General features: G+C 37.2%; 1 protein-coding gene across 3 annotated transcripts in view; it reads left to right on the top strand.

The window, feature by feature from the left end:
• STIL (STIL centriolar assembly protein) overlaps nt 1-20,461 on the top strand; it is a 64,688-nt gene that overhangs the window by 5,462 nt on the left and 38,765 nt on the right. For all 3 annotated transcript variants that reach the window (XM_043574921.1, XM_043574918.1, XM_043574919.1), the window contains exons 3-10: nt 1,457-1,564; nt 3,918-4,030; nt 4,348-4,535; nt 5,893-6,140; nt 8,946-9,029; nt 10,333-10,419; nt 13,728-13,878; nt 17,005-17,114. In XM_043574921.1, the coding sequence (XP_043430856.1) occupies nt 1,457-1,564; nt 3,918-4,030; nt 4,348-4,535; nt 5,893-6,140; nt 8,946-9,029; nt 10,333-10,419; nt 13,728-13,878; nt 17,005-17,114 (1,089 nt within the window). The remainder of the gene's footprint in view (nt 1-1,456; nt 1,565-3,917; nt 4,031-4,347; nt 4,536-5,892; nt 6,141-8,945; nt 9,030-10,332; nt 10,420-13,727; nt 13,879-17,004; nt 17,115-20,461) is intronic.

Here is a 20,461-nt window from a genome sequence, read left to right as displayed (position 1 = left end):
TTTTTTCTTATTGTGGTGTTCTCATGTCACTCACTTATGTAAAATAAACTTTGTGATGGCACTCTGTATGATTTAACATTAAAGCCTTGCTTTACACTGCCTCTAGAGTCTTTGCTAAGGAATTATAATGATGTCCTTTTGATGCTTCAGTAATTAAACTTAAGTGATAGGACCCAAGATACCAAGTTTGGAACCACTGAAAAATAAAGACTGTATTAAGTTTTTGTGCTTTTCATAATTTTATTAGATACTATCTAGAAATTAATTCAGAAGGATAGCATTTTAATTTTAAATATAATTTTTTTAATGTTTATTTATTTTTGAGAGAGAGAGAGAGAGACAGGGCACAAGCAGGGGAGGGACAGAGAGTGAGGGAGACACAGAATCCGAAGTAGGCTCCAGGCTCTAAGCTGTCAGCACAGAGCCTGACTCAGGGCACTAACCCACGAGCTGTGAGGTCATCACCTGAGCCAAAGTTGGACGCCCAACTGACTGAGCCACCCAGGTGCCTCTAATTTTAAATTTAAATGTAAATTCATGGTTTATACTTATTTCTCTGTTATTTAAAAAGGATATATAGAATGGATGCTACCAATTGCTTTTTTTTTTTTTTTTTTTTTTTTTTAAGTAGGCACCATGCCCAATGTGGGGCTTGAACTCTGACACTGAGATCAAGAGGTGCATGCTCTACTGACAACCAGCCAGGCACCCCTCCTGGCTTTTTTTTTTTTTTAAACATGTGTACATAAATTTCTGTATGCATAGGAAAAAAAGGATAGGGAAAAGCTATACCTAAATTTTGAATACTTATTCTCTTGACATAAAGTTATTTTTATTTTATTTTATTTTTTTACTTTTAAAAAATATTTCTAAGCTCTTTTAAAATTATAAAAATGGTCACCTGGGTGGCTCAGTCGGTTAAGCATCTGACTTTGGCTTGGGTCATGGTCTCACGGTCTGCTAGTTCGAGCCCCTCTGTGCTGTGCTCTGTGCTGACAGCTTGGAGCTCGGAGCCTGGAGCTTGCTTCGGATTCTGTGTCTGCCTCTCTCTCTGCCCTCCCCCCATTCATACTCTGTCTCTGTCTGTCTCAAAAATAAATAAACATTAAAAAAAAATTAAATTACAAAAGTAGTTTGATAAGCCTCATCATTTAACTCTGGTTTTTTTTTGTTTTTTTTTTTTTTAGTGTTTATTTATTTTGAGAGAGTGAGTGCATATGAGCACACTGGGTGAGCAGGGGAGAGTCAGAGAGAGAGAATCCTAAGCAGACCCCATGCTCAGCACAGAGTGCAATATGGGACTTGATCTCACGACCATGAGATCATGACCTAGCCAGAATCAGGAGTCAGACACTTAACCCAGGTGCCCCCTCATCATTTAACTTTAAACTCTTTATTATAAAATTTCTGCCAAGTTTGCTTTTCGTTGTGCTTTGATTTAAATTTCTTTTTAAAGGTTTCCTACAAGCAGAATGGTACCTTTCTACTTTCCTCCATCAAAATGTGCACTTTGGAACCCGATGCCAATAGGAGATTTCATCTATTTACACCTCAATTACTACAGGTATAAGATGTGTCTCTTTTCAGATCAAACCAGTATAAACAGGAGTCGAAAGGATGTGTAAGGCGAAGTTGATTACTATGACTAATTCATTTTTTTTTTAACTTCCATTCAAAAGCTCCTCTCAAACAAATTATCCCTTCTGCTACTTAAATCCGTTTCTTTTCTTTAAAAAAAAATTTTTTTTTTAATGTTGGTTCATTCTTTGAGAGAGAGAGATTGAGAGAGATTGAGATAGCGTGAGCAGGGGAGGGGTAGAGAGTGAGGGAGACACAGAATCTGAAGTAGGCTCCAGGCTCTGAGTTGTCAGCACAGAGCCCAACGCGGGGCTCAAACTCATGAATCACAAGATCATGACCTGAGCCAAAGTCCGTTTCTTAACCCACTGAGCCACCCAGGGCCCCTAAATCTATTTCTTATGCTTTTGAGGAGTAATATTAATTTCACAGTTAAAATATTCGCAGATCTAAAGTTCTAAGTCTTATAGGAATTCAAAAGACAAAATATGATAAATACCTTTGTAGAGCATTGAGAAGATTGAACTGATTTTGAGTGGATAGATCATGTTAGAAGGACTGTAAAATATGGTTATAACCAGGATCTTGAAAGAAAGACATAACAGCATAGGCTTAAACTAATAGAAGATAGAGATTCACTGCGATTTTGTATGTAAGGGAGTTATTTGTTAATAGCAGAATTCTAAGAGGATGGGTCATAGTGGGGAGAACCTAGAGTTAGCCTGGCTGTGAGATGATTTTTTGTAATCTAAGCAACATAGATTTATGCCACAGTGGTTTGTTTAAGGTGCTGTAACTGGAGTCAGACTGCCTAGAGGGTCAAATCCTGATTCTACCACTTATGAATGCAACCTCAGTAAAGTAGGCAAGGATCAGTTTCCTTATTTATAAAATGGGAATAATGATACCTGTTTCATAGCACTCTTGTAAGGATTAAATGAGACAGACTCTGTAAAGCAGCAGTTGGCATGGTGCCTGGAACATAGGAAGTATTCAATAAACGGGAGCTATTATAAGGGTTTAGAGCAGTGTAGCAGTACTGAAATCAAAAGGAAAGAATGAAACCGGTATTTTGAGAAAATAGCTTGTAGCATTTGATGATGGATTCAGTCGAATAAAGGAGAGATACAAGTCACAAAGTATTTAAGTTCTAGACCAGATGGCACAGAAGGATAGTATCATTGATAAAAAACAATCTTGTGAAAGTTCAATTAAATATTTCTTAGACTTGTTCATTCTTAATGTCTCTTGACCTATCTTTTATATTTTTTGTTATTTGTCTTTACTACAATGTTTTTTTCTTCAACTGCTAATTTTCTCTTTAAGTGTACTTTGTTACCATTTAACCTGTTCATTTAGGTTTTTTAAATGTGGAAGTATACTATATATATGATTGTTTATAATACTTATGCAGAGTTTATAAAATAATAATAAAAATTCATGTACCTATCCCTAGTTCATTATATTGAGTCTTTAATTGATTATATTTTCATTTCTGTAGGTCCTTTGTGGTTCTTTTTTAAATTTGCCTAGTTTTGTTTATTGGTTTGTTTGTTTGTTTTTGAGTAGCCTTTATGACCATAGATCCCAATGTGGGGCTTGAACTCAAGACCCTGAGATCAAGACTTGAGCTAAAATTTGAAAGCTTAACCAATTGAGCCATCCAGGTGCCCCTGCCTAGTCTTTTTTGATAGTATCTTCTTCCTTGACCATATTTTAGAGTCCCTTTTATATGCTTTTACACATTTGAGTTGTATTTTTGTATATCTTGGATTCAATAATGCTAGTATCTGAAGTCCATAGACAATATGTAAACAAATGGATGTGATATTTTAATCAAACCTTATTTCTAAAAACAGGAGCCTGGCCTCATAGTTTCTTGATCCTTGCTCTGGTTCATAAAATTCAGCAAAGACTCAGAGAACAACGATATCTTCAGTGTCTGTTTGTTACAATCCTGGCTTCCAGGCAGCTCTCTCTACCCACTCCCCACCTCCTGCCCATTTTTGACCCTAGGATTTCTCAACAATGATTTTTCTTTTCTTTTTTTTTTTTTTTAAGTTTATGTATTTTGAGAGAGAGAGGGAAAGAGAGAATGCCAAACAAGCTCTGTGCTGAAGCATGGAGCCCCATGTAGGACCCAATCTCACAGTGAGATCGTGACCTGAGCAGAAATCAAGAGTTGGATGCTTAACTGACTGATCCACCCAGGCACTCCAACAATGATTTTTCTATACATATTAAAAGATGTGTGTTATATTTTAGGCATTATCATGGCAGGAGGGTTTTCTAGGATATCAGATCTATCACATTCATAAAAGACTTCTGTTATTTTTCAGAAATCCAAAGCTTGTGGTAACTGAAAAGACCATCCGACTTGCTTATCGTCATGCTAAGCAGAATAAAAAAAACCTGCCATGCTTTTTACTTGGTTCTCTCATAGTAGATGAAGGTAATATATTAAAAAAAATATTTTTATAACTATAATAGAATTTGTCTTTTGAATTCAGCCAATTATTATAATATTCTTTGTGCTTATTTTCTTTGCTGTATACCAAGGTTACAAAGGTAAGTAAAACTTGACACTACCCATCACAGACTTCATAGTCTGTGAACGTGGAAGAATGTATATGCAAGTCATTTTTTAAAATAAGAGTTTAGTGTACTATTGCTATGAACAAAATGCTTTGCTGTAGTCGTAGGCTGGCTTGGTTGATTTCAAATTTTTATTGTCATGCTATAATAATAACTGCTATTTTTGTTCTTCAGATGAAGAAAGTGTGACATTGACAGTAGATCGTTTTGATCCTGGTCGAGAAGTACCTGAATGTTTAGAAAGAACCCCTACTGCTGCTCTTCCTGGGGACTTTGTGATTCCTTGCAAAATTTATACTCATGGACTTTGTTCAAAAGAAGTAATAGTTCATGATGCAGATGACTTCAGTTCAGCTTTTAAGGTGGGATTTGTTGATAACTTGATTATTCTTAGTTCAACACAAGTATCATATTATATGTCCTGTGTTGTATTTCAATAAACCCATATTTAACAAGTATTCATAATAATTTCTGATTGAATGTTGTTAAAATACAGTTAAATGTGGTTTCTGAGGGTAGAAATTCTGGGGAGGTAATATGGGTAGCATTCCAGAAGGGGAAGCAATATGGCCAAGATAACAAAGTGCAGGATGTGCTCAGGGTCATATTAAGGATGTAGATTTTTGCTGTGTTTGTGGGCAATCAGATAGGACTATGAGCTTGGCCAGATTATAGAGAGCCTTATCTGCCAGGCTGAGGAATTTGACGTTTGTTATATGGGCCATGTAGAGTCATTGAAAGTTTCTGAAAAGAGGAGATAATATGAAATCAAGGATAGTTTATTTGATACGGCAGCCTGACTGAAGTCAGAGAGAGTAGGTCAGCCATTGCAATAGTCAGATGTGTATTAGGGTGTAATTAGCCTCTAGAGTGGTGGCCAAGTCTAGGAAGGACACAGTGGGCATGAGCAACTATGCAGGAAGAACTGACCTGACACTTTAGGGCAATAAGAAAATAATCAAAGAATGGACTTTAGGTTTTCTGAATTGAGTCAGAGTTAGTTTAACATTCATTTTTTTCATGTGATGAATGTTTATTGGAAGTGACATTCTCTGATAAGAATTTGAAATGCTGCTGGCACATCTGGCAATAGATGATGGAGCTTGGTACAGTAATTCTTACTTGCTTTGACATAATTATGCATGTAGCTTTTTGGTCACATGGAAGAAATGAGAGAATTGAAATATCACAAATCAGAAATTGTTTAATTTTGTTAATCCAAGGTATATATGTGTATACATGCACCAGTATGAAATAAAACCTTTAGAGATGTGGACAAATTTCAAAGTTATATTTTTTTATTTTTTTAATTAAAAAAAGTTTTTTTAATGTTTATTTTTGAGAGAGTGTGAGTTGGGGAGGGGCAGAGAGAGGGAGATAGAGGATCTGAAGTGGGCTCTGTGCTGTCCTCAGCGAGCCAGACGTGGGGCTCGAACTCACGAACCACGAGATCATAACTTGAGCTGAAGTCGGGTGCTCAGCCAACTAAGCCCCCCACATGCCCCTCAAAGTTTTATTTTTTAATGGAGCACCTGGGTGGCTTAGTTGGTTAAGCGTCCAACTCTTGATCTCAGCTCAGGTCTTGATGTCAAGGTGGTGAGTTCAAGCCCTGTGTTGGGCTCCATACTGGGTGTGGAGCCTACTTAAAAAAAAAAAGTTTTATTTTTTATTTCCCTCCCCTCACAGTTTTAAAATAATTGTATAATATTGATTCTTCAGGCTCTGCAGCACCATGTATGTAGCAAAGATTCCTTGGATTGTGGTAAACTGCTTTCCCTAAGAGCTCATATCACTTCCAGGGAAAGTTTGGACAATGTGGATTTGGACTTGCATTGGGCAGCAGTAACTCTAGCGCATACTTTTAAATGCACACCTGTGAAGCCCATCCCCATTATTCCAACAGCCCTGGCAAGAAACTTGAGCAGTAATCTGAATATTTCTCAAGTTCAAGGTACCTATAAATATGGGTAAGTAAGAGAGAAATTAATTTTAAATATTGGTCACATTAGTATATTTTCATGTGAAATATTTGTGCATTCAGTTTACATGTCAGAGATCTGTGGTGGCTAGATAAATAACCAAAGAAGGTTAAAATGTGATGTTAAATTCTGTTGAATGTAGTTCAGAGTTGTGCCTATCACCCCAAGAAAAATTACCGGTAAAATTTATATTAAAAATTGGTTGTATTTTGTAATTTAAAAATAGGAGAGATTATCCTCTATGTCATTTTACCCTTTGTATTTTCCCGAGTTTTGGGTTATCATCTTTTTGTCTTTGTCTTTTTCTTTTTTAAGCTATAATCTGACTATGAGCCTAATAGAGGCTGAATTTTTTTAATAACTTGCAGTATTAATTGTGAATAATAGTGAGCACTGCAGAGAGAGAAAGGAGATTGCTAAATCAAACTTCGTAGTACTCTTGCTTGCCAAATTGTCAGCCACTGGAGGGTGAAGTTTCCCCACAGAGCTAGAGCAGCATTCTCTCCAGCTTCCTATCACCACTCTTAGTTTTTGAGGGACGGAAAGCCAAGTTGCATGCTTTCTGACCCTCAGCAGGGATACTTCCCTGGATCCTCATCCACTTTCTTTATCCGTTGTTTCCTGAGTTAGGTTAGACAATGTAAGCACCGTCTGCTTTAAAGTCTAAGCAGTTCGCTTCTGGCTTCCTTTGCCAGTGACTCCACCCTAGTTCCTGTTAGGTCTCTAGAGCCAAAAGTGTTTGCCAAGATACACTCCACTCTAAGTCCAATCTAAAAATGCCTCTTCAAAAGAGGAAAAGAAAAAGAGAGGGTTTTCTTTTCAGAGGGTCCCTGGAATAGCAAGAAAAGTCCTATATTTGAGTCCCAAAGGCTGACCAGAGCGCCTTTCTGGCTGGAGCGGTACAAAAGAAAAAGTGTGTGTTCCAAAGTCATGGTATGGTCAGAGGTGATAGTGATAAAAGGTGTATGAATTTAGTGAAACATTTGATTCTCTTGGAATAATAAAGTGCTTCTCAGTTGGGATATGAGAATTTGTGCTAAAATTAGTCAGAAAAATGAACTTGTTTTTCATAGTCTCCATGACCATCTACTAGTGAAGCATGAATTTCTGTTTCTTTGAATTTTCTTTCTGTGACCCCTTGACATGCTAGTAGTAACCCAGGATATTCACTATTCTGTCTAGTCACCTAGTTCCCTTAGCCCCTTCCTACTTAGATTTATTTAATTTGTGACGTTTGTCCTTTCCCTTGACCACATTCATTTATTTACCCTGATATTTATTAGGATCCATTATGGAATAAGTATTGTGTTAGACACTAGAATTAAGTAGGTAAAAACCATATTTATTGTCTGTTAAGTATATTCTTGCATAAACATGATGCAGGTAAACATAATAGGGGCTTATATATAGTGCAGGGAAAGCAGGAATGTGTGTCCAAACTAAAGAATAGAAAGTTATCAGATGGTGAAGGCAGAAGAGCTTTCAAAGCAGGTTTAAGTGTCATTTTTTTATTTAAGATTTTATTTTTAAATAATCTCTTTGCCCAGCATGGGGCTTGCACCTACAACCCCAAGATCGAGAGTTACATGCTCCACTGACTGTGCCAGCCAGGCACTCCTAAGTGTCATTATTGATCCATAAATCTCCCTGCCAACTCAGGCTTAATCATCTTGTCACATGGCCCAATAAAACTCATTATCTTTGTGTTTTAAGGTTATTGTAGCAATAAAATATGTCCTCAGTGGTACTAGCAAGACTAATGGTATTTTTATTTTTGTGTTTTAAAGCCATAATGATAGGGGTACCTGGGTGGCTCAGTTGGTTGAGCGTCCAACTTGTGATTTCGGCTCATGATCCCAGGGTCCTGGGATCGAGCCCCGCGTTGGGCTCTGCACTGAGCTTGGAGCGTGCTTACGATTCTTTTCTCTCTGCTTCTGCCCCTTTCCCCGGCTTGAACGCACACACATTCGTGCTCGCTCTGTCTCTCAAATTAAAAAAAAAAAAAACCATAACGATAAAATTAATTCTTGACAATTCTATTGTTATTCATGCCCTTAAAACTTACTGTCAGTAATAGGAGCACCTGGCTGGCTTGGTTGTTGGAGCATGTGACTTTAGATCTTGGGGTCTTGAGTTCAAGCCCCACATTGGGTGTAGAGATTACTGTAAAAAAAAACAAAACCTTACTGTAAATAATAAAACAATAACAGAGTAAAATGTGGTATAATGTCCTTTTAGGAAAAAGTGAATTTTGAGGTTCTATCATGTTGGTTCTAATGTTCTCTGATGATGGTTGGAGGAATTTAGTGCATGGAAGGTTGAGCATAACTCACCTAATTCAGCTACCTTCAGTGAGAAGTCACATCTGCTGCATTCTTGTGAAGTCACCTGGATGCTTGAGCACTTCTAGTAATAGGAAATCCACTTCTCCTTGGGAAACCTCTTTGAATCTGAAATTGTCAGCCTTGATTTTACTACTCCCAATTAAAATAAGCGGATACTTTTAGAGCACAATTTTTTAAAAAGAGCGGACACTTTTAGAGCACAATTTTTTAAAAAAATGTGTGATCTTCAATGACCATTTGAATAGAAATTTAAGATGTTAAATCTCTTTCATCTCTATTACTGAATTCTTTTTTCTACATTTTGAACTATTTTCTGTGTGGGGTAGGGGGGACATTCATTTGAATCATCTTCTCTGCCTAAAATATGCTTCTTCAAGTATTTAGGTTATCTCTTTTAGGTAGAAAGTACAAACTCTTAATTGTTTTTACATGAATTTCTTCTGTTTAGATATCTTACCATGGATGAAACACGCAAATTATTACTTTTGCTGGAATCAGATCCCAAGATTTGCTCTCTACCATTAGTGGGAATGTAAGTGTTGTATTATTATGACAGCCTTTTTAGCCACATATGTATTCAAATGTATATGATAAGCATGTTCATCTGTTGTACTATGAATATAAACTTAATACTTAAGTCACCTTATAAAGCCACAGAGGCCAATGATTCTTAAGTTTTCTTATTTTCATAGCAGAATCAGTTAAAACCATATTTTGCCCAATCTTAGGAAGAACTCCAATAAATAAAGCACATAAAGTCAAATTCTTCTGGTTGAAGTTGAAGCCTTCGAACCCTGCTTCTTTAATCTTCATTACTACCCCCTTTCCTTCAAGGCACCTTGAAGAACGCAGGGCTCAGAATAACACTTTAAAATTCACTGCCAGGCAGTTTTTGCAGAAATTCCCTTTAGTATGAATGGCGTTTTCTTTAGAGTTTGTGGTTAATAACATTTAGACAGATTATTCAGTCAGAAATGTATGTTCTTTGAGTATTTATTGAGTGCTTACCCTATGCATAGTACTATTAGTACTATGTTGGGATTTAAAGCTCTCCAAGGAATTTTATAATAAAGGGCAATAAAATATACAAGTAGAAATAGAAAAATAATAAGGAAGTATATGATTTATTATGAAATGAGCAATCTAGACAGTGTGTGTTATTAGTATTTATTAGAGAGATGACAGGGACATTTTCTTGAAGAAGGCAAATTTGAGCTGGACCTTGAAGAGTTTGGATAATAGAAGGGAGGACTGTTGGTATGTGCACAGTTAAAAAATGAGAAGGCACAAATGTTCTGTAGACTACGAAATGTACAGTGTTTGCTATGGATTATTGATACCAAGTGAATACCTAGTAAGAGCCTTGGGTGTATTGGGCAATTTATATATGTTACAGCATTTAATCCTCTCAATACCTAAAGTTTGCTAACTATATTCTCCTGCTCACTTCATTCTCCCCTAATTCAGCCCATTCTTTCTAGTCCAGGCTAATTGATTCTAATTGATTCCTACTTTCTATTGTTAACCATTTTGTCTCCCACCATTTTCTTGTCCTCTCAGGGAGAAGAGGGCAGAGAGGAAACTCTTTTTGTCTATGTCTATACCTATGTCTACGTCTATATCTATACCTATACCTATATCTATATCTCTGTATTCCTTTTAATTATTAGTGAGATCTAGTGTTTATAGATTTCATATTTATGAGCCATTAAATGTATTGCTGCTGAATACCAAGAATTTCTACCATATTATTACCTTGAGAAGAAGGTAATCTAAAGCACACTAAGTGTTAATTTGGAAGTTACTAAGCTTTTAATTTCTATTTTTTCTTTTAGTTGGCTGTCTGGAATTATACATATTTATAGTCCTCAGGTGTGGGCTTGCTGCTTACGATACATGTTCAGTTCTTCTATTCAAGAAAGGCAAGTGATATTTTATTTTGTAGTTATTTTATTTTGACCTTCTCCCCTGTTCATATTTTACTGGTCTCATTTAAAATTCATGCAGTGCCTTAATACTTTTATAACGTTTACATACCAGAAGACTTTTATAATACTTAAAAACTGTAAGACTAAGAAAGCGCACTAAAAAAAACCAAATCTTACATCAAATGGGAATAAAACCAGACCAAAAAAGGTGAGGTTGCAGGATACTTAGAAATGTGAAGGAATTCACTTGTCTCACCACAGGACTGTAACATAGATGATACATTTTTTAGGTGTGGGGAAAAAACCCTAGAAATCCTCTCTTCTAGCATCTTATTTTAAAAATGAAGAGATCAGTTTTCAATGAAATGATTGAAAATGAGTTTGAGTTTGTTGCCTTATTGTGTTTTATTAAATTACACAGTGCTACTACTAGTACCCTAAGAAATATTTGAGATGAAATGTTTAGTTTTCTTCTGGAGCTGAAGCACAAGCATTGGAACTAACAAAGAAATTTTCTAACCTCAACTCCTCATTTAATTTTTTAATGGTTTTTTTAATTTATTTTTGAGAGAGTACAAGTTGGGGAGGGGCAGAAAGAGAGAGGGGGACAGAGGATCCAAAGCAGGCTCCTCGCTGAGAGCACCAAGCCCAATGTAGGGCTCAAACTCACAAACCATGAGATCATGGTCAGACACTCAACCAACTGAGCCACCCAGGCGCCCCTCAATTCCTCATTTAATTTTTTATTTTGTATGCGATACCACATTTGCCTCTTAGCTTTCTCATCTATTAAAAATTTCCAGGTCGGTTAGTGTCTACCTTGAGTAGCTATAATATACTTTTAAAAATATTTTATTTCTTTATTTTGAGAGAGAAAGAGAGAGAGCATGAGTGGGGTAGGGGTAGAGAGAGAGGGAGAGAGAATTCCAAGCAGGCTCCAAGCTGACATGACGCAAAGCCCAACACGGGGCTTGAACTCCCAAATCATGAGATCATGACCTGAGCTGAAATCAAGGGTCCAAGAGTCAGGTGCTTAACCATCTGAGCCACCCAGGCGCCCCAGGCAATTTCTTTGATACCTGAACTCCTTAATTTCTGCCAGCCCTTTGAACCAGAGAAGAGTTAGCACTGCTTAGCATAGCTTAGGTTGGTACTTTACAACATTCTGAACAGTGGTCTTGTCGGACCCAAGAGAGAGGAATTGAGCAGAATACACATTCTGCCTCTACAGCACTCACTTCTTGTTTTTAAATTAAGGGTGTAATGTATCCCCACTTATTTTTCATTCAGTGTTTTACCAAGGAGAGACAATTACTTAAAAGTGTTTTTATTTGTTTATTATTTTCTAAAAGTATTTTTAACTATAGGCTGTCATCCCATTCCCGCCCTCCCACCCCCCACCATTTGAAAGAGCAGAGCGTTCTATGAAACCTTGCTTAAGTTGAAATGATGTAAAGCAAAGATTACCATTAATATATATAGGAAAATTTTTGAGCGTTCCCAGACCTAGAAAATAAATAACCTCTCTGGCTTTTCTGACACCTTAGGTCATGTCTTGCTAATGGATGCACAAAATAAATTGAGATAAAACACAATTCTCACAGATAGAGTTCAAAGCTATGACTGCTCGATACTGAGCTACTGAGTGTGGTTCCTGGGGAAGGAGCCTGGTGGGGCCCCTCTCATGCAGTGTGTGCTGTCTCTGTAATGGCTCATGCAAAACAGATGCTGCACGTTATTTTCGGTTTTGCCTTTGTATTGTAAAAGCAAAAATCTTCAGATTTCTTTTGGTTAGTAAAAACAGGTTCTCCTAATGTTGTCTCTTATAAAAGTGAAGTGGCCTAATGTGAACTTTTGAAAAGAGGGGATATCTGCACTGGTTTTAAGGATTCATGATGACTTCATAAATATTTTTGTTGAGTCATAGAGTGAATAATAAAATGAATATTTTTTATCAAGTGTTTATAATCATGAAATGTTTAATTAAAATACCCACTTAGAAGTTAAAAATGATACAACTATAAATTGTAATACTGGCTAGTCACTAAAAAAGAATAAAGAGGTCTGAGGTATAATATAGAATAGTGACATGGGAAGAAATCCAAGATAGTCAAATAAAAAAATAGCAATTGCAGGGGTGCCTGGGTGGCTCAGTCTGTTAAGTGACTGACTTCGGCTCAGGTCACGATCTCGTGGTTCACAGGTTCGAGCACTCTGTCAGGTTCTGTGCTGACAGCTCAGAGCCTGGAGCCTGCTTCAGGTTCTGTGCCTCTCTCTCTGTCCCTCCCCCACTTGTGCTCTGTCTCTCAAAAATAAATAAACACTAAAAAAAAAGTTTTAAAAATAGCAATTGCGAATACAATTGACCTTTGAACAATGCAGGTTCAAAGATCTGCATATAGGGGCGCCTGGCTGGCTCAGTCAGTAGAGCATGTGACTCTTGATTTCTGGGTCATAAGTTCAAGCCCCACATTAGGTGTAGAGTTTATTTAAAAAAAGAAAACAAAAAACAAAAAAAAACAAAACTGGGGGCACCTAGGTGGCTTAGTCGGTTAAGCCTCTGACTTTTGATCTCAGCTTAGGTCTTGATCTCAGGGTCGTGAGTTCAAGCCCTGCATTGGGCTCTGCGCTGGGTGTGAAGCCTACTTAAAAACAACAACAACAAAAACTGCATAAAACTTGATTCCCCAGAAACTTATACTAATAGCTAGCTCACCGTTGACCAGAAGCTTTATAGATAACCTAGTTAGTTATCACATATTTTCTTGTGTTCTATATATTATATACTTTACGTGTTCTGATAGTATTATAAGTATTTTTCAATACAGCAATCTGGAGGAAAGTTCTTAAGAAAATCATAAGAGTAAGTACATTTATAGTACTGTGCTATATTGGCAAAAATTCATATTTAAGTGGGTCTGTGCAGTTCAAACCTATGTTCAAGGGTCAACTGTAGTATGTATGGTATGGTCTATTTTTGTTAGATTGTATAAGATGTTTTTGCATGCCTGGGAGAAAATTATATACATTAAACCATAAAGTGAATTGGTTTTCTATTTTATATATCCCTATTTTGCTTAAAGTTTTTACAAGGAATATGTACTTTATAATAAAGTGTATTTTAAAAATTAAAAATCAGTAACACTAAAAAAGTAAGCATAAATTTGCTCCCCAGTTTTCTTCCCAAAATTGGACTGTTTAAGTAGTTTATTAATTAGGTTGAGAGACTCTTGTAGGAGTTCTTAAAAGTGTACTTTCATTATCCTCAGTAAATTTTAATTTAATGGCATTTTTTTGTCCAGGGTTTTTTCAGAATCTGGAAATTTCATTATAGTTCTCTATTCTGTGACACATAAGGATCCTGAGTTTTATGAATGCCTCCCCTGTGATGGCAGGTCATCTGACCTTCAGTTCCAGCTACTAACCAGCAAGGAAACATTACATCTTTTCAAAGTAAGTGATTTGATTACCTAGCACTTTTTTTTTTTTTTTTTTTTTTAGACAGTGAGAAACAGCAAGTGGGGGAAGGGCAGAGAGAGAGAGAGAGAGAGAGAGAGAGAGAGAGAGAATCCCAAGCAGGCTCTGTGCTGTAAATGCGGAGCCTGACGCGGGGCTCAATCGCACGAACCGTGAGATCATGACCTGAACTGAAACCAAGAGTCGGACACTTAACCAACTGAGCCACCCAGGTGCCCCTGATTCCTAACATGTAATCACTAGTTAGGGTTGCCTGTTGGCAGTTTAAACCCAATGATTTTTACCCTTTAAGATAAATAGTAACTCAGACTATTAGGCTTTGTTTATAATTATTCTTATTAAATATTAACTTCATTTATGGTTAATATCATTTTATAAATTTTAGACCATGTCTCCAGAACCAAACTGTAATACAGGATCAGAGCTTTTCCGCAGAATAACTTACCCAATTTTTTCTGAAACCTTTGAAGAGTATCAAGAAATTTATATATCATTTTATGATATTGAGAGTTAGTTTGTGATCTTTGCATTTTGTGTGCCCTGTTATTTTTTAAATGTGTAGATGTAACAAATGGTTTCTCACATTTGAAAGTCAGTGTTTAGGGGCACCTGAGTAGCTCAGTCATTTGAGCATCCAACTCTTGGTTTCAGCTCAGGTCATGATCCCAGGGTCATGGGATTGACCCCCACACTGGGCTCTGCACGGATTACGGAGCCTGCTTAAAATTCTCTCTCCCCCTCCCTCTGCCCCTCTCCCTGACTTGTGTGCTGTTGCTTTCTGTCTTCCTCTCTCTGTCTCTAAAATTAAAGAAAGTCAGTGTTTATATATAATCCTAGGAATCAGAATAGATTGTTGCTATAGCTCATAAAACACATAAAAATACATCTAGGTGATGGTCACAGAAAAAGTAGATCTTTGAAACCCTAAGTGTCATGATGTAAAAACATTCAAAGACCACTTTTCAGTAAAATGATTGATCGTCCTAGGTCAAACCAGTAATAAAAAAAATTCTGGGAGCACCTGTCTGGCTTAGTCAGAAGAGCATGCAACTCTTGATCTTGGGGTTGTGAGCTCAAGCCCCATGTTGGATGTAGAGATTACTTAAATAAAACTTTTTTTTTTAATTCTGTATTTTATTACAAAAATATTGAATATATTTAAATAATCATGTGTTTTCACTCTGATATTATTTTGTGCCTTATTTATTTTTTTTAATGTTTATTTATTTATTTTTGAGAGAGGGAGGGTTAGAGAGGAGGAGACAGAGAATCCAAGCAGGCTCTCTGCTGTCAGTGCAGAACCCACGAACCATGAGATCATGACCTGAGCCAAAATCAAGAGTCAGATGCTTAACTGACTGAGTCACCCAGGCACCCTTTGTGCCTTCTTTAATTTCATTTATAGGCTGTCAGTTCATGAATCAAGTTTTTGTATTTTAATTATAAATATAATTATTTTAAGTGAGGTCTAATAATTTACTTCCATTTTAGAGACATATATCATTTACTCATTCTTTATGTTATATCCTCAGTTCAGTTATTATTTTCACTGAGTCCCTGATTATTGAGTAAGTTACATAATACAGGTAATTAAGTTCTCGCTTAATTGGTTTCATTTATGTAGCAGGGAAATGGACAATTTAAAAAGGTTACATAAAAATAGAACTAACATGTTTAAGGAATTACACTTCTGGATATTTATCCAAAGGAAATGAAAACACAAACTTGAAAAGGTATTTGCACCCCCATATTCAGTGCAATACTATTTTATAGTAGCCAAGACATGGAAGCAACCTAAGTATCATATCCATTGATGGATGAATGGATAAAGAAAATGTGTGTATGCGCGCGCGCACACACACACACACACGGTGGAATGTTATTCAGCCATAAAAAAGAAATACTGTCATTTGTGACAACATGGTATTATGCTAAGTGAAAAAAAATGGTCAAACTGTATTCATAGATACAGAAAACATATTGTTGCAGTGTGGTTTGGGGTGGGCGTAATGGGTGAAGGGAGTCAAAAGGTACAAACTTTCGGGGTGCCTGGGTGGCTTGTCAGTTAAGCATCCGGCTTTGGCTCAGGTCATGATCTCACGGTCCATGAGTTCAAGCCCCGCGTCGGGCTCTGTGCTGACTGCTCAGAGCCTGGAGCCTGTTTCAGATTCTATGTCTCCCTCTCTCTCTGCCCTCCCCTGTTCATGCTCTGTCTCTCTCTCTGTCTCAAAAATAAATTTAAAAAAGTTAAAAAAAAAAAAAAAAAAAAGGTACAAACTTTCAGTTCTAAAATAAGACATGAGGATCTAACATACAGCATGTTGACTATATTTAATAATATATATTTGAGAGTTGCTAAGACAGTAGATCTTAAAAGTTCTCAGCAAAAGCGGGACACCTGGGTGGCTCAGTTGGTTAAGCGTCCGACTTTGGCTCAGGTCATGATCTCACAGTTTGTGAGTTTGAACCCTTCACTAGACTCTGTGCTGTCAGCACAGAGCCTGCTTCAGATCCTTTGTCTCCCTCTCTGCCCCTTGCACACACTCTCTTTCTCTCTCTCTCAAAAATAAACACTTAAAAAAAAGAAAGTTCTCAGCACAAGGAAAAAGAATTATAACTTTGTACAGTAATGGATGTTAACTAGACTTATTGTGAGCATTTTGCAGTATATACAAATATCAAATCATTATGTTGTATGCCTGAAACTAATGTGACGTGTCTGTTATATCTCAATTTTAAAAACAATTTTTTAAAAAAGGTTACAGTAATAGAAATAAGTCTCCTACTTCCTGTTGTTTCAGAGCTACTTTTCATTCATTCATTCATTCATTTTGAGAGAGTGAGTGAGCATAAGAGTAGGAGTGGGGGAGGGGCAGAGAGAGAGAGAGAGAGAGAGAGAGAGAGAATCCCAAGCAGGCTCTGTGCCATCAGCACAGAGCCTGACTCAGGGCTTGAACCCACGAACCATGACCTGAGCTGAAATCAAGTCAGAGGCTTAGCCGACAGCCACCCAGGTGCCCCTCAGAGTACTTTTCATCTAAATAGAATTCTCTGTTGTTTCTATTTAAGTCAGCTCTCCAAGTATGCCCTTCTTTATTTCAGAATGTTGAACCTTCTGATAAAAAGTCAATCCATTTTGAACTGACTGCTGAAAGCCAAAATGCAGAAACAGAGTTTTTCAACAAAGTTTCCAAGAATCTTTCAATTAAAAGGTAAAAGATACTATTTTCATGTGTACTTTTTTTTATTATATTCATTAGCTTTAATGAGTAATGAAAGTAACTCCCTAATCTGATGAAACTGATTGTATTATCTTATATCATAAGATGTCCATGCATTACTTCATACTCGGATGAAGTGACAACTTTAATGTAGTTGTCATTTGAGTTGCTTTATTACATAGGGGCAGGAAGTGTCAAGAAATTATCTTGCTTAGGAAGAAGCTCCTGTTTTTGTTTAGTTTGCCTTCTGTTTGTTCTTCTCTGACTTGTAGTTTTAAACTTGGGTCTATCCGAGAAACTGTGGTAAAAAAACTTCTCTACCTAAAAAAGAAAATGCTCTTGGGGAGTATTAAGTGAATACTGGCTGTGATTTTTGGGGTCAGTATATACTTGTCCTGGTAAAAAAAAAAAGATACTCCATTGTATTAGGGTTCTCCAGAAAAACAAAACCAACAGGATGGAGAGAGAGAGGGAGGGAGAGAGGGAGGGAGAGAGAGAGAGAAAGCTTTGTCTTATGGAATTGGTTCCTGCAGTTGTGGAGGCTGAGAAGAGTTGCATTTAGAGTCCAAATGTTATCTGCCAGCAGAATTCCCTCTTCTTGCAGGGGGTCGTTCTTTGTTCTATTAAAGCCATCAGCTGACTGGATGAGGCCTGTCTACATTTTGGAGGATCATTTGCTTTACTTGGAGTCTACTGACTTTAATGTTAATCTCGTCTAAAAATAACTTCACACAAACATCTATAATAACGATTGACCAAATATCTGGTTATTGTGGCCTAGCCAAGTTGACACATAAAATTAACCCTTCATATCCCTATCCCAGCTTTCTTATGTATTCTCCTGTATGCCAGGTAATGTGCTAAAGACTAGAGATATGGTGGTATTAAAAACAGATACAGACATGATTTCTTCCCTCGTGAAATTTATAGTCCAGTGATGAAGTGTTGAATGTTCTCCATATTACTGGAGTCACATGCTCTACTGACTGAGCCAGCCAGATACTCCTACAAATGTTATTTTAACTTGCCCTAGTGGTTAATTTGTCCTTTTCTCAACGTTTTGAATATAACCTTAACCTGTCTTTGGGTCCCTTTATAATACTGTTTAGTATCTTGCATGCAAAACAGGTGTAAGGTTCATTATAGGTTATTGCGGTGATTGAGAAAATGGCTTGACTTTTTTTATAGGATTCATTTATCACTTGATTCTGTAGGTGGAAATTAACTATGATACGATTTTAAAATAAATGCCAACTATACCAATTATTTATAGAGGTCACAACATAATAGTTGTGAGCTCAGTTTATGGTATAAGACATCTACATTCAAGTCCTGGTTCTATACATCATTATTCCATCTGTAAAATGGGAATTATGACTGAATCTGTATTAGTTTCTGGTTGCTGCTCTAAGAAATTACCACAAACTTCCAACTTAAAAACAATACAGATTTATTATTTTCCAGTTTGGAAGGTCAGAAGTCTGAACTGGTCTTTGAGGCTGAAGTCAAAGTGGTGAGAGGGCTGCATTCCTTCTGGAAGCTTTAGTAGAGAATCCATCTTATTCCCTTTTCCACCTTCTAGAGGCCATGTGCATCACTTGTCTGGTGACCCCTTACTCTGTCTTCAAAGTTAGCAGTATAGTATCTTCAGATCTCTGTCTGACTTCTTCTATCCTCACATATTCTTCTCTGACTCTGACCCATTTGCCTCCATTGTATAAGGGCCCTTGTGATTACATTGGGCCTACCTGGGTAATCTAGGATAATCTCCATATCTCAAGATCCTTAACTTAATCACATCTGCAAACTTCCTTTTCCCAAGTGCGGTAAACATAGTTACAGGTTTTGAATATTAGACAGATACCCGAGGTGTGCTCTCTCCGTCTTTGGGCATTTTAACTTATCCTGGGAATAGGTTAGATCACCGGAAACCTGTGTTCCTACAGGTTTTCAGGAATACCATCACTGTCTTTTGAAGTCTTTATTCAAGATTTTATGGATTATTTATGGAAGAAAAAGCCAAATTTAGGAGACACTTATAATTTCTTTTTTTTTCTTCATTTTTTTCTTAAAGTTATTTACTTACTTTTGAAAGAGAGATTGAGAGCATAAGTGGGGGAGGGACACACAGAGAAGGGGAGACAGAATCTGAAGCAGGCTTCAGGGTCTGAGCTGTCGGAGCAGAGCCCCATGCGGGGCTCAAATTCACAAACCATGAGATCGTGACTGGAGCTGAAGTCGGACACTTAACAGACTGAGCCACCCCAGTGCCCCAATTTCTTTAACATTGTTTTTGAAAATTTTGCCAGTTTTCAACTCTGATCAGAGCTTTAGGAATGATCATTTTTAGATTTTAGGAAAGTGTTCATCTCACCTAAAGAACTGATGTTATAGTTATACAACATAAAGTTTTTTCTTTTTGCCTTTGGTCCTACAAAAGCTCAGAAATGGATTTTATTGCTGAATGTCAGAAATTTTATGTGTGTTTACATGTTTGTGTTACCACAAGTAAATATGTAGCAAATATTAATTCCTTGCCACAAACTCAGGTGTTCAAAAAATGTTAACTTTTTTCTTTTTAAAAGTAATTGAACTTAATTTCTTTTTTTTTTTTTTTAATTTTTTTTTTCAACGTTTTTTATTTATTTTTGGGACAGAGAGAGACAGAGCATGAATGGGGGAGGGGCAGAGAGAGAGGGAGACACAGAATCGGAAACAGGCTCCAGGCTCTGAGCCATCAGCCCAGAGCCTGACGCAGGGCTCGAACTCACCGACCGTGAGATCGTGACCTGGCTGAAGTCGGACGCTTAACCGACTGCGCCACCCAGGCGCCCCTGAACTTAATTTCTAATTTGACCACCCAATTGGTTATAGAAACCAAATTTCAGTAATTCAAGTTCTGTTTGTCTTCTTTCCTCTGAGGTTATATGCAATTTGGAGGAATTAATGCTGTGCCAGTAGTAGTGTCCTGGGGTGACATGATTATCATACATCCAAGCTGCCATCTGCTGAGATGTTTTCATTTGTGTCTGGTCTTTGGCAGTAGGTTTGTGCAGGCTTCTGCTGTGACCTCCTTACTCTAGTCAGGTCGTTGGTTCTCTGTCATGTCTGTGCTACCCTGAGGCACAGGGGATACAATAATATTCTTCATGTCATTCTTGGGTGTAGGGGGAGAACTTTATGGGACTGAGTGCAGACCCTACTGCTTAAACACACCATGCAGACATTCGGATTGTTTCATTGCAGCACCTTGGTGCAGAAAGAACTCTGTGTTTGCTTCTCCAGACCACCAGGGTTTAGGCAAAGGTCTCTTCTGCTGTCACACCTCCTACCTGGGG

Source organism: Prionailurus bengalensis, chromosome C1 (assembly GCF_016509475.1).
Source record: "Prionailurus bengalensis isolate Pbe53 chromosome C1, Fcat_Pben_1.1_paternal_pri, whole genome shotgun sequence".
Classification (NCBI taxonomy): Eukaryota; Metazoa; Chordata; class Mammalia; order Carnivora; family Felidae; genus Prionailurus; species Prionailurus bengalensis.
This window is presented reverse-complemented; position numbering and strand designations above follow the sequence as displayed.